Source organism: Leptopilina boulardi, unplaced genomic scaffold (genome assembly GCF_019393585.1).
Source record: "Leptopilina boulardi isolate dan_hultmark-lab unplaced genomic scaffold, ZJU_Lbou_2.1 LbouV2_13, whole genome shotgun sequence".
Taxonomy (NCBI): Eukaryota; Metazoa; Arthropoda; class Insecta; order Hymenoptera; family Figitidae; genus Leptopilina; species Leptopilina boulardi.
Window position 1 is genome coordinate 399737 of NW_026137674.1, and position 15488 is coordinate 415224.

Consider the following 15488-nt stretch of genomic DNA (forward strand, 5'->3'; position numbering starts at 1 on the left):
GTAGTAGCTTTAGCAGCTTGTTTTAATAAAGTGTGTCTACTTTCGAAACATCCTGTACTTAAATGAGAAATAGGTCCTGATTTTTTTAAAATTCTTGCATAGTGTAAAAGGAAATGATCTTTTGGGTCCAATGAGTAACCAAAAAATTGCACTTTAATTCTATGATGGTTTTCAACAATACTAGGAAATCGTTCTAAATCTGTTCTGCTTACAGATTTAGCACAAGCAATTTCAATAATTTCTCTCAAGTTAATATACATTTCCCATGCTGGGTCAGAGTCTTTGTTGATAACACACAAATCACCAACAAACATTCCAAAAAGTAATACAAAGTTTTTCATTTCTGAAGCAGACATTGACAAATGATAACGTTTTATGTCATCGACAACGAAGAGAGGAGGTTTATTTTTAATTCCATTCAATGTGTAATTGAAAGACTTCATTTTATCGCTTAAAGCTTTTAGGGTAAACTTCTTGGTTTGTATTATATAATGATATAAAATAAGAGCCATATCAGACTTGCATATACCTTCAAATAGATCGTGAAACAAATCTACAGCAAAATTCAATAAAACATGGAAAAACTTTATTTCATTCCATACAGAATTCTCTTTTAAGCCTGATAAAGTAACACCTTCATTAATATCTGCTTCATACTCAACAAGATTTCTCAGGAGAGTTTTATCTTCAATGAACGTAGATTTTGCAACATTTTTATGTATTTTGCAAAATCGACAATAGTAGTTTGCTCTAAAACTTCCCGCAAAACCTAAAGCACTATTGAAACCTAAGTTATCAGCAAGAAATAAACCTAAAGCAACATAAATTTTTTCAACTTTACCATTCACAATGACCGAAAATCCTTCATTTTGTAAAACATTTAATTCCTCAGTTAATTTATGGAAAATGTTGTAGTTTCCTGATTTGTTAGTTGTTCTATCAGAAGCATGGAAAAGTAAAGTGAGAAATATGTTCTCTAGTCTAGACCTATACTGTGGAGGCAAAACTGGCAAAGAAAAGTAAACAGCTCCTAACTTCTGAACACTCGCATGAGAACCTAAAGGATTGTTGACTTCAATATCGTCATAGTATAAGAAAATCGGAATAACGAATTTACCTTCAAAATTTTTTTTCTTTTCTTTCCAAAGGCTACCTTGAATAAAATTGGATATAATTCCAGTTTGTTCTTCCATTTCCAATTCATTAATGTAGGATTTTATTTCATCCAAAACACCTGGTAATTGTAAAAAATTCGTTAACGTCTTTGTGATGGGAACAAACTTTGCTGTTACAGAAACACGTTCTTGAACCATTCTACCATCTTTATACAAATCATCAAGTCTATCGCCAACAACATAAGTCTGTGCATCAACGTACTTAGGAGAATTTTTTAAAATTTTCAATCTACGATACTCTGTTGATAAAGTTTCACTAAATGGTTGTACCACATGATTGAATAGTTCATCAACAGTGGAAGTAATATTTTGATATTTAGATTGCAATAAATGAGTTAAGTGGGGTTTGAGAAAAGAAGAAATATTCTCTAATAATTCACGAACATTAGTTACTATAAATTGAACGTGATTACGAGGAAGTGTAGGATCGGCATACAATTTACTAACCAATGTGACGGCTTCTGAAAGTAGTTCTTCTTTTAATTCGGAAAATTCATTATCTCTTGTAATGAAAGGTTCAGATGTCAATATTTGTTCATTTACAGAATCATTTTGAATTTCACCATATGTTTTTTGTGCAGAATCAAAAATTGTTTTTACTTTCAAGCATTTTTTTTTACAAGTGAAGAGGGATTTAAGTGGGCATTGGTGCACTTTTAATAAATGCCTTCTGAATGATCTCCATCCAGGTATGCGTCGGAAGCAATTTTTTTCTTTACATTGGAAGATAATTTCATGGGGATGTTGAAGCTCTACATGTGTTTGAAGACCATTAACTGATGGCACAAAAAGAGAACATTGACTGCAAGTAGGCATAGTTAATTCTTTATTTAAAGAATTGCATCTAGTAGATGGAAGAAACTTATTACAAGTTTTCTTTAAATAAAGTCAATAGTATTCTATATTAAATTATTAAAGTTATAAACTAAACATTTAACTTATCTAGTAAACTATCTACTGCACTTGTTTGAATATACTGATCCCATGGTGTACTTATTTTATATATTGCTTTTTGGATCAGTAACCAAAAACATTCCGATGACCTTGGATATGATGCGTGAAGAGCTTGGAAACTTTTAAAAGTTACATCTATTGCATCTCGAACGGAAGCAACTCTATATTGAATCCCAGCAATTATACAATAAGAATCAACATTCTTTAAGTCTGTTCCAACTATAGCTGCAAATGGTTGAATTGTGGTTTGTTCCGTCTCAGCTTTTTTTGATAGTTCATCAATCCCAGGATGTAGATCATCAATCGTCTAAATAATGTAAAAAATAAAAATTAGTAAAATTCTTCTGAGAATATAAGTGATGTATCTTAGCTCGAAATATAGATATGTATTAACATTTTTAACCTACATTTGCATGAAATAAAAAGCTCTGTAACATCTCAGCTTTTGTTGCTCTATATTTTTTTGTAACTGCGACGGATGAAACACCTTCGATTTCGAACAGCTTCCCAATCAAAAAGAAAATTTGAGAATCTGGTACTTCTGAAAGTTGAAAGTAATTTTTAACTTTTAAGCTTATTATTTAAATATTATTAATTTTTTCATAAGGTATAATCTTTTCACTTTTACTGGAAAGTCTAAAAAGACAATTGAATTTTACACACCCTCATTTTCATCAATCCCAACTAAACGTTTCACTTTTGAACAGAAATTGGTCCATTCGATAAATAAGGAGTGTTTGGAGTTTGGATACAAATTGTCAAAATCTTGCACTATCTAAAAATGATTAAAATATAAGTAAGTTACAAGATTATTTGATACAAAAGTTTCAAAAATTAAAAAAAAAATCTTACCAAATCATAGCCTTGGGGTTGCCTTAAGAAAGGGTACTTATAATTGAAATATTCGAAAAGATAATTCTTATTTGTATCTATCGTGCTTCGTAACTCACTAATTCGAACTTCTCTTGTAAGATTCCATTCTTGTGGAACACGTGGGCAAATTTCTACTCTTCTTTCTAACCATAAAAGAGCTTCAGAAACACTTTGATTTACATCTAAAAATTTAGATAAACAATATAATATTAATAAAAATTTTCAAGGGCTTTAGAATATGTAATAAAAATGTAACTTGCAAAATAGTACAAATGGTTTAAAGAGGTTTTTAATTTCTTACCGGATGTTTGACTGTCACCAATTTCACAACTATAATTTTGAATCAAACCCCCATCCTTTAACTTTTTTCTAAAATTTGTAAATTTATGGTATAATTTTCCTCGGGCTGCCCTTTTTTTAATAATTTTGTTATTTTTTCTAATAGAAAGATGAGGGCTGTAGTACACAGACTATAATTAAAAAACATTTATTTATAAAAATATAAAAATATTATTTAAATTAAAAATATTGAAGGACATACCGCCTTTTCCTTTGGAAATAATTGTTCAATTTCACTAGCAAGTAATTTAAAACGATCACTCGAGATCCTAATAGACAAAAGTTAAAAATTAGTTAAGAACTAATATTTAATAGAAATAAAATTTTTAATACATATATATGTATAATCCCTTACTAACATTTGAGTCACAGACTTTAATTCTTCTTTAATAATCAAGTCACATAAAATCTTTTTATGTTCTGATATCAATCCAACATAGTTTTTTGCAAGACGCTTCCCCTTTTGTTTAATTTTCAGGTAATTGGAAAAAATTAGTTTGGCCTCATTTGGTCTAGAAAGAAGAGCTTGTTCAACCGTCTAAAATAAAAACAGTATTAAAAGATATAAGTTATGAATCATGTTTGAAACTGAATATGTGAGTGCACATTGATTTTTAATGATTTTATTTCACTGTCTAATCAGTGAATCTAAAATGTTTAATATATTACAGTTGATTTTCTCTAATTAATCAATGTAAAATAAGAGAAATATTTATTATTTTTAACAGATTTTTAATAAAATTCCACTAACTTAAATAGTGATAAAAGAGAGTCACTTTAAATCAATGTGATTTTCACTGATATAAATTTAAAGTATTGATTGCAAAATATTTACATTGGGGTTTTCTTTAGCTAGAAGATCTTCAAATCTCGGTATAGGGTCATCATCACCTCCGGTCAGTGGCATTTCCTCATCATCAGTAGATTCCAATTCAGAATCATTTTTTATTATCAATTCCCTTTCATTGTCATTTGAAGAAGTATCTGAAATACTTTCATCAATATTTTCAAGAGAACCTAATGTATTTGTGTTTTTCTGTTTACGATTTTGAGTGTCAATGTCTACTTCTATCGGCTGAAAATAATTTACCATAATATTAAAACTTTAGTTTAATTGTTTGATAATAAATAAGTAAATAAAAATAACCTCTAAATTTTTAAATTTGTCACTTTTGTATTCTGCAATTTTTTTCATCAGTTTGGTCCGAGGTCCAGCTTTAGGTATCAACTGACAAAGAGAAAGCTCACTTAGATCGACAAGAGCTTCGAGATCTATTTCCTCATCTTACGAATATATACAAAAATAAATATAAGAAATAAATTCGAAAAATTATTAAAAATTTTATTATTTTATATTAAAAATCCCTATATACAATTGAGGAGCTGGATCGAAGAACCGACGCTTCGCTCGACCTTGTAATTAAACATTAGATGTAAAACTTTCTTTTTCATTCAGTTTTACTTTTTGTTAATGTTTGATCATAAAGTAAACTTACCTTCAAATTTTGGTATATATGTTTCAAATCCCCACTGTCGAAGAACAGTTTGGCAATCCATTTTTATTATTTATCTCTCACTTTATAATTATAATTTACACTATTTATAATTCAGATTAACACTATATATTACAAATTATCACTATATTTTTAAAATTACCACTTTAATTGAAATAATCACTATTTATTAATAACTTTATTTGATATAAAAGTTTTTTATGGAGCAATTGACAATTTTAATACTTTGCGTAATCGAAAAATAGTTTTAATTTGATGAAGGGATGAAAATATTGAAGGTGGGATATTCTATTCACTAGAAAAAAATTTTCGAAATTTTTTAACAAGTATTTTCATAGTTTTATTTCCGAAAACTATGAAAAATTACGCACGAATTCAGTTTGTATCTGCCAAATGCCCAAGAGCAACTGACGCTTGAGAGGGCCTTTCAATGGAAATTTTTGACAATATTGAAAATATTGGAATATTTGCTATACTTTTTTTCATTTGAAAAGTTTCTCGAACATTCTGAAGTCATAAATCTATAACAAAAAAACGGGTATCGAGAAACTCATGAAATTGTCCCTTTTGTAACCAGAAACCCTTATAGCTGGCTATCTTAAGACAAACCAGATGTGCCAAATCTTTTAAAAACAGAAAATACTTTAAGCATTTTAAATAAGGCAAAAATATTCCTTTTACATTTTTGTAGTTTACAAATGTCGAATTTTTTATTGCGGCAATTGGTACTTTTTATTAGCACCCTCATAAACTTAGGTTCCGTAACGGGCGAGAGTTAAGCTAATCCTCTACGAGTGAAGGATTAATATATGCAGCGAGGAACTTTGTCAACCTTTATTTTGTAAAAAGGGACGCCTGAAGATCGAAAAACGATATAAATTATATATATATATATACACACACACATATATATATATATATATAAATATATATATATATATATATATATATATATGTGTGTGTGTGTGTGTGTGTAATATTTAAAAATAATTAAATTGTTGAATATAAATATATATTATATATAGTTAATTAATTAAATAATTAATAATAATTAATTTTATTTTATCTTTTTAAAATAATAATAAAATTTAATTACTTTATTATTTATATATACATATTATAAATAATAGGTAAAAAAATAAAAAGGGTTACGTACTGTCTTATTAATTAATAAACTAAATAATAAAACATTATGTAACCCTATTACCATCAGTATGTGCTAAAAAAATTGATCATAATGTCATTGACTATTAGGGCATAGTTGTTCCATCTTAATAATTTGTAACGCCTACTAAACGAAATAGTTAGAAATACCACGTTCGCATTATACTATGCCGTCTAGTACGTCAAACTGGCTGCCTAGTAGGACAAACTATTTTGACGTTAACTAAACACCCAAGTTTTTCCAACTAGTTGGCGTAGTAATTCTAACTATTCGTTTAGTAAGGGTAACTAGTTAATCAGTTAGCGCTGCTATTCAGCTTTAACTATTTCTGTCTAGTAAGTCTCACTACGCCTTTTCTCTCCGTGTACATACGTTCGACTTGGGGTGAACGATATGTTTAAAGTTTTAAACAAATATCCACATTATGTGTGTGTGTATTTTGTCACAAAATATTGTGTTCAAATTATCTCCAACACACTTTGATAGATTGTCCTGAAATTTTGTAGGCTTATTGTACACGGAAAGAAAGTTTGTAGCAATATTTGATATTATGGTGTTACTTTTTAGTATATTTGGTTACAATTGCGGAACATTTTGGCATGATAACGATTTTCGATACTATTTTTAAGAATGATTGAGATTAAAATAAGAATATTTAATATAGTTGGAAAGAAATTTTGATATAATATTTACGAAATCTGAAATCTTTTTATTGAAACACAAAAATGTCAAATTTTAATAAGCTCTTTATCAATTTTTCTAACCAAATATTTCAAATTTCGTAATTAGAATTGTATAAAATGATATAATTATTTTAGATTTTGATATGAAAATTGAAAAAGAAATATCAAAGTTAACGAGATTCGACGAAATTTGCCGAAGTTGAACGTTCGGAATTGCCCGATCCTCACCGAGTGGTAACGAAGACTGACGAAGCTCTTTAGACAAGCCCCTTTTTACTATTATCTTGATACAGGACCTGAATTTCTTTTATATAATTAATTTCGAAGATTTTACAATAAATCAGTAAAAAAAATTGTTCTTCAAAAAATAATAAAATATTTAATTATTTCCCAATAAATAATGATTTTTATTTATATTTTTAAACATGTTTTAATATAATTTCACCTTTCTCATAAGCGGTGAAAAATATGTCTGGTTAGTATATAAGAATGGTCACGTCAGTTTTTCACATGAGCGTAAATTTGTATATGAATCGTTATTCTGCGAATGTTATATGTATTATCGTTAGTATAGGTTAGGAATAAAAATAAGCCAATCGATGTAAAACAATGAGGTGTATGTGTGTGTGTGTGTGCATTTAAAAGTTCATATCCTCGAGATGAGAAAGAGATAAAATTTTGGCGTAGAATCTGTTGGTGTTTCTGTCGTCATCTGTCACGACTGAACCACTTCGAATTTTTAGTATAGTTTTAACAAATTTCGAAATAATCTTTCCAAATTTTCATATAAATTTTGTAAATAACAAAGTGCGCGTCGATTTAACTTACTTCTGGTTTTTCGTATAAATTTATCAATTTACGAAATAATAATTTCAATTTCTGGAATATATTTACTAAAAAGACTATTGGTAAAAATATACCGATTTTCGTTATCAAACCCAAATGTTCTGCGTTTGAAAAAGAGAATACTAAATTTTCCTATCAGATTTATTAAATATTGCTACTAAATTTCTTTCCGTGTAGTCATCATTATCTAAAATAAGACACAAGGATTTACAAAAATATCTACATACTTTTTTTTGTCACTTTTTCAAAAATTCGAAAATGCGATTTTAAACAAAAAATTTTTTACACTGTAAATTTAATTTTGTTGTCAAAAAAAAACTGATTTCTTGCATTAAAATGAATTGATTAACCTATATAAAGTCTATATTTTACTTAAAATCTATAAATTAAATCAATTTTTAATTTTTAGAAATAATCGATTTTCGAATTTTTTGAAATAACTTTCCACACAGAACATTATATTTCCTAAATTTTCATAAATATTTCATTGACAGATATAAAATATTTTAATTCAAGGTTCATGAAATGTTTAGGAAAACAGGAAAATGTCCGCCTATAAGAAATATTGCCATGCAATTTTGCTGAAATATTACACTTTAAAGAAGTTAGAAACTTTTTTAAAATATGAAATCAATCGTTATTTTCTAACATGTTCAACACCTTAGGATCCTAAAAAATTAAAAACTACTGCGCAGCTGTACAGGACATAGAAACTGAGATCGACCAGCAAGCATCATTTAAGTTAGAATGTTTCTATAATATTTTAATGAAATATTTTAGCAAAATTACACAGCAATATTTCTTATAGGCGGACATTTCCCTAATTTCATCAATATTTCAAAGACTTGGCATTGAAATATTTCAGAAATATCATGTGCTGTGTGGGTTTTTTCTTCATGAAAATTTTTAATTTTTGTCAGAGATGTATTCCTCGCATCAAAACAAATCGTTTGATGTATATAAAGTTTACAGTTTACAAATCTTTATAAAATTGATCGATATTTTTATTTTTAACAATATTTAAACTTATGAATTTTTCTAAAACTAATTATATATGGATAAATTTTGTTGAGGGCAATTTTAACCAATGCTAATTCACATAGACAGTGGCGCCCTCAACTACGATAAAATTTGTTGCAGTTAATTTTTATACCGATTTTGGGGTAAAAATTCTGCTTTGTTTTACTTGTGTAAGCTAAAAGCACATCGGGGGTTTGTGAGAGCCCAAGCAGTTGCAATTTTAAAAAAAAACCCGATTTGTTTTCTTTCTAACTCGTAGCCGTTAAATGTAATCAGTCTCACTATATTTTTTCTGTAATCTACACGTGAAAATACGTATGTGTTCTAAATTGCAGTTTTTCATATATAAAAAGGTAGCAGTTAAGGGGGGGGGGAACAGTGTCTTTTTTTGCAATTTAAAAAAAACCGTTTTCTTTATTTTCTAGCTCGTAACCATCAAAAATGTAATCAGTCTCACTGTATTTTTTCTGTTATCTAAACCTAAAAATACACATGTGTACTTAATTGCAGTTCTTCATATACCAAATTGGTAAAGTTAAGAGGGGACAGTGTCATTAATTGCAATTTTTTCGAAAAAAACTGATTTTTTTTCCTTTCCAGCTCGCAGCTATCGAATCCAATCGGTCTGGCTATATTTATTCTGTAAACTAAATGTGAAAATACGTATGTGCACTAAATTGCAGTTCTTCATATACAAAATTGGTGAAGTTGAGAGACAATTACCATTGTATGTAAAACCTCAAAAGGGTCAAGTTTGAGAGACTGTATCTCGGAAACTATTAGAGGTATTGCATTGTTCTTTTTTGCAAATTGTCAGAAATTTTGTCAGCTTTAACCTTTCTGTTGGGCATTTTTTCAAAAAATCATTTGTTTCAAAGCTAGATTGAAAAAACTGAAAAATACCGGATTTTTGCTAAAATCACGAAAAAATTGGGTTTTGAGCTGCAGGGTTGATTTTTTTCAAATTACTTAGAATTTTGTACACTATCTTTTCTCTCTGAACTATTTTTACGCTAAAATGAAATGGGAAGCATCAATTTGCAAAAAAACTAATTTTTTGCACCTATTTTGCAAAAAAAAATTAGGTTCCTAAAGGAGTTCATTGTATATAATTTAGGTACTTCATTTTTACCCCAAAATGAAGGGTTTAACCAAAAAAAACTGAGGTCCTGAGTTAAATGATATGATGATATGCTTTGTTTTTCGTCTAATTTGACTGGACTATCTCCCAAATTTATGTTCTAAAAACTTTATGCTTCCCTGGATGTTTCTCTTCCCCTGCTCACATGAAGGTAGTAAGAATGAATTTCCCTGAATTTCTATTGTTTTTCGTTGCGCTCGCACAAAACAGTGGCACACTTAAAGTAAACCCCAAAAACCGTACACTTGAGGAGGTGCACACTTCGGGAGAACCAACTGTATATGAAAGAGGTAAATTGGTAAATTTCTCATGAAAATGTGTCAACGGTCAAAGAAGTTTAAGGCTAAACTCCAAAGAATATGGCAGGTGCTTCTAATTAGTATTCCTCTGCACCTGTATTATATGCTTTCCTTCTTATTTTAACTGAAAGAAATAATTTAAAAAGCAGTACTAGAAGATGTAAAAAATTTAAAATTTTTACTTTATCTTTTTTATTTTAAATAAAGACACAAAATTTCAATGTGACGTTATTTATTAAAAATCAATTAAACTCTCTCACACGTTATCAAACAGTGAATAGAAAAACTTGTCCAATTTCGAGAAACTAATATATTTTTTACCTTCACAATAAAACCATATGGACAATATAATTTGAATTAGCGCTACAATGAAGATTTACAAAATTCTTTATGAGTATCAAATCATAAATAAAATTTCATTCAATTATTTATAAATGATGTGAGGTCAAAATTTAATTATTTATAAATTTAATTTTGGTTTTTACTTATAAATTGTTAAATACTCAATGTGTTTTTAGTCTATTGTTTTCGGAAATGGTATAGAATGCTAGTCAAGATCAATTAACGAATGTTTCGTAGAAAATACAATTATGTTCAATTTATTCCCGCAAGTATCCAGATTGTGGCTAGACTTGGCGACCTCTGCTAACCAGCCAGTTATGATTCCTCGGTCGTGATATATAAAAATATAAAAGAAGAAATTCCTTCTGGAATTGTTGGTAAGTATTTAATTAATTAAAGTCGCTTTCAGCGACGAAAAGTCTAACGACAGCTCTATCACACTAAGTGAAATAACCGTCTTTTACCATCCGATAAAAATATAAATTGTTGATAAATAACAAAAGATATCAATAACATTTGCACTCAATATGTCACTTAAACGAAATCACTTCACTTACCTCTATTGGGAGTCGTACAAAATTTAAAGGTTGACTTTGCAAGGTGTATTTTGACTTCAATTAAAATTTGTAAGGTACCCGTCACACAATGTTACGTACTCGGCACCCTTGGCCTCACTAACTTTCTGTCTAAACCGTGCATCTAAGCGAATTACCCATTCCATTTAAACGATCTCACGCACATAAGAAATTCAAGTATGAGGAAGGATATACACTTTACAAAGATTTAAAAAGTTTAATTCTGTAAATCAACTTTTCAGTTTATATCACTTTGAGTAATATTCCAAAATATATCTCAAAAATAGGTTTACACAGTCGTGTCTCCGTACCGTGCGATTCCATACCGTGCACCTTCTAACCACTGCCGTGATTTCATAGCGTGCAATGACGTCAACAACTTTCAGTGCCGTATTCCAAAGACCGATCGTAAAGCAAAAAATATAAATAATTAAAAATTTTTATTTATTTGTTAATTAAAAAAATAAAGATATGTTGATCTATTTGTTAAAAACGTGAAATTATTTTATAAAACAAAAGTCCCTTTTCAATAAAATTGAAGTTACTTGTGACTGAGCAACAATAAAATATTTAAGTTGATTTTTCTCTCTTACTAATAAAAAACTAGTGTCGCAGTTTATGAATTTGTTGATATTATTATTTATAATTTTTTGCAAATAGATAATTTAAAGTACTTATTTTTCAAATTTGTCTTCTACACTTAGTGTTGTATACAGTTTTCCCCATTCCTTTACGAAAAAAAGAATGTTCATTATAAAACACTTAACCCTTACTATGAAACAAGTAAATATGCAAATTAGTTAAATTGATAAATTCTTATATTACTTTCATATATCGAATGAAAGAGAAGATTGCATTAAATTTATATACGAAGAGTCTTATTTTATTTTGCTCAGTTAGGGTAAGTGTGGGTACTATAGTCGCTTTAAATTCAAGGCGCTTTTAATAAATTAATACAAAAATAGTTGTATGTATTTAAAAAAAAAAAAAATATTGAACATTATTTCAAGAAATTAAAAAGTCAGCAATGTCCTAGAATGTGGATTTTACTATAAAAAGTAAGCACTTTAATAAAAAATACAAATTTGATTTTTAAAATTTGCTGAGAAATTCGTATGGATTACGTACAAAATGACGTAATTCACATGACATTCATACAATTCATATAAAGAAAAATTTTCTTCTGCTAAAAAAATTCTTCAGGATTTTACAGGCGGCAATCGTCGTGAAAAATTTTTAATCCCCTTAACCGTGACAGATATTCAAAAATAGACATCAAATTCAAATTTTGATTATTATTTTATTTATTATTTTCCACGTTTTTGAAAAAGTTATACAGAAAATCCAGGCGGATTTTTTTTATCAGGAAACAATTTTTTTAATTTTTTGAGAAATCCGTATGGAATTTCGTACGAACTTCAGCTATAAATTTTTGTGGCGTTATGAACCGATTTCTCGTACGAAATTCGTTTGAATTATTTACGAATATCTATGGGAATTTTCGTACATAATTTGAAAAATAAATTTTTAATGACAATTCGTACTACGAAATTAACACGAATTTTCGTAAAAAAATGTGTTTCGAAACGCCATACGAATTCCAATCGAATTTTCTTGCTTAATTTGCACGAAATTTATCCGAAAATTGAACGTATCATTTTCACCCGAGCTAGAATTTCATTGGATTACATTTTTCGATCAAGCCAATGAAATTTGTTAAATTAAATTTTAGAAAATTTTCCTCAGATTAAAAATTACGACCTGAAAAACTGCTATACACTAAGGCTTTTTTTAAATACACCAATTTCATAAAAGTTTTTAAAATTTCGTCTCCCATATTGAATTTTGTAAATTTGACATTAGATTCGTAATTATAGACTACAAAACCTTATTGTATCTAACATTTTGGAGTGCACTTTCCATTTCGGGGTTTTGACCATCTTTTTTTCGATTCCAATTATTGCGGGTTCCTCCAGTTTCTCCAAGTGTACTATGATTATCTCCTATTCCTGTGCAAGTAACGAAAAGCAATACTGTCACATTGATATGCATACAAGTGCTTATAAATTTCTTTTTCCTTTTAGGGTTCCGTACCCGAAGGGGGAACCATATTAATGAGACTAGTGAAGCAAGGCATGTACCCCCCCCCCCCCTAACGGCCACACGAATTTATCCAGAGGCCTGAAATTTGGTATACATATGTATTTTGGCGTGTAGATTACAGGAAAAATATAGTGAATCTCATAGGAATTAATTATCATAACGTTGTCAAGGAAAAACCATGAATTATTTTTTTAAAAAGTGGACTTTTTCCTTAAGTTTTACATTTTTTGACCCAGAAAGATAAAATTTTCTTCCTTTTTTGAGGCCAATTCCTAATTTTTTTCAACTCCAATTGTGCTTGCTATATTTTTTTGCAGTCTTTTGCCATTCTTTATAATTTGCCATTTTCTATTTTTTACCATTTGCTATTTTTTTATTTTTTGACATTTTTTATTTGTTGATATTTTAATTATTTTTTAGTTTTATTAATTTATTTTTAAATCTATGTGCTCACATTATTTTCAAATTTATGCCTAGATTATGTTCTATGTTTATGTCTATGATTATGTTCATGTTTTCTATCTAGGCCTTCAAACTTTAAACCCCTCAAATTTTAGGTTTAAGGGTATGAAACCCTCGGTTTTAATGCGAGTGTAACTCGCACTTATCCGATTTTTAGGGTTCCGTACTCGGTTCGGAACCCTATTAATATCGGTTTTTTTGAAATCGTGTACCCTCCCCCCCTAGCGGCCACACAAACTTATCTGGAGGGCTGAAAATTAGTACACATATGTATTTTCGCGTGTAGATTACAGGAAAAATATAGCGAACTTGATTGGAATTGATTAACATAGCGTTGTCAAGGAAAAACCATGAATTTTTACGAAAAATGCCTAAAAATGACTATGTACGCCCCCCTAGCGGCCACATCTTTTGACATAAAGAGCTCAAATTTGGTACACTTACGTATTTTTACGTGAAAATTACAGGAAAAATATAGCGAACTTGATTTCGATCAATTTACATAGCGTTGTCAAGGAAAAATCAAAAATTTCGAAAAAAATGATTTATTCTCCCTAGCGCACACAATATTCAACCCAAATTGTTCACATTTGCTGTAAAACTGTATTTTTGCGTGAAAAATACAGGGAAAAAATGTAAGCGCGATTGGAGTTGATGATCAATTTTTATCAAATTTTTGAAGAAAAATGATAAATTTAATAAAAAAAATGTATTTTTCCGCAAAAAACGAAAAAAATCGGACAAGTGCGAGTTACACTCGCACTGAAATCGAGGGTTCCGTACTCGAAGCGAACTTATTTGGTATAAAAACAAATGTTTAAAAAATATGTGTTGTGTATTAAATAATATATGTGATACAAAAATGAAAAATTTAAAAAAAAAAATTTAAGAAAATTGTTCCTCCTTTGGTATAAAAACAAAAAAAAATTTTAAATTTGTTTTGTATTTCAAATAATATAAGTAATACGAAGAGGAACAAATTTTCTTAAATTTTACAAAATTGTTCCTTTTTGTATCACTTATATTATTTGAAATACAAAACAAATTAAAAATTTTTTTTTGTTTTTATACCAAAGGAGAAACAATTTTCTTAAATTTTTTTAAAAAAATTGTTCATTTTTGTATCACATATATTATTTAATACACAACACATATTTTTTAAACATTTGTTTTTATACCAAATAAGTTCGCTTCGAGTACGGAACCCTCGATTTCAGTGCGAGTGTAACTCGCACTTGTCGGATGAAAAATACGAAAATCCGATTTTCTTAAAGATTTGTCGAACGATTTTCTTCTTTTTGCCCTTAAATTATTCAAAAACCGTTATTGAACTGTTACTTTAATTTAAATTTAAGTTTTCTAGGCACGATTTATGAAGAGTATATATTTCCTCTTCTAGGTTCAGTTATACTTTAGTGGACTACCAGAAGATAAAATTCCATATGTCGGCAGTGCTGGAGAACGAGAAAGAGTGAGGCAATTGTTGCAGCAGTTGCCACCTCATGACAACGAGGCTAGATATTGCAGTGGTTTAACGGAAGAGGAAAAACGAGAACTGAGAGTTTTTGCAGGACAAAGAAAACGTGAGGCCCTTGGTCGAGGTCAAGCCAGCCAAGTAGACCGGGCTCATGGAAGCGGATGTCGAGAGTGCGGTAGGGCCATCGCTTCCGGAGAAATTGCTGTTATTGCGACTAGAACAGGACCTGCTGCTCTCTGGCATCCAGCTTGTTTTGTCTGCTGTGTTTGTAGACAACTTCTTGTCGATCTCATTTATTTCTGGAGAGATGGAAGACTGTATTGTGGTCGGCATCATGCAGAGACCCTTAAACCGAGGTGTTGTGCTTGCGATGAAATCATTCTTGCGGATGAGTGCACTGAAGCTGAAGGCAGAGCATGGCACATGAGACATTTTTCATGCCTAGAGTGCGATCGACAAGTAAGTTTAATTTTCGTACATATAATTTTTAACTTTAATTTCATTGTAAAATATATTGTAA

At 29.3% G+C, this 15488-nt stretch overlaps 2 protein-coding genes across 10 annotated transcripts in view; one reads left to right on the forward strand and one right to left on the reverse strand.

Annotated features, from left to right (window-relative positions):
• The window catches only part of LOC127291249 (uncharacterized), a 102885-nt gene extending 91632 nt beyond the window's left edge, over window positions 1-11253 (reverse strand). For all 3 annotated transcript variants that reach the window (XM_051320255.1, XM_051320254.1, XM_051320257.1), the window contains exon 1: window positions 10909-11253. The gene's annotated coding sequence lies outside the window, so the exon portion shown is untranslated. The remainder of the gene's footprint in view (window positions 1-10908) is intronic.
• Window positions 1-15488, forward strand: part of LOC127291245 (protein prickle-like) — a 131439-nt gene that overhangs the window by 56832 nt on the left and 59119 nt on the right. For all 7 annotated transcript variants that reach the window (XM_051320243.1, XM_051320242.1, XM_051320244.1 and 4 more), the window contains one exon: window positions 14891-15427. In XM_051320243.1, the coding sequence (XP_051176200.1) occupies window positions 14891-15427 (537 nt within the window). The remainder of the gene's footprint in view (window positions 1-14890; window positions 15428-15488) is intronic.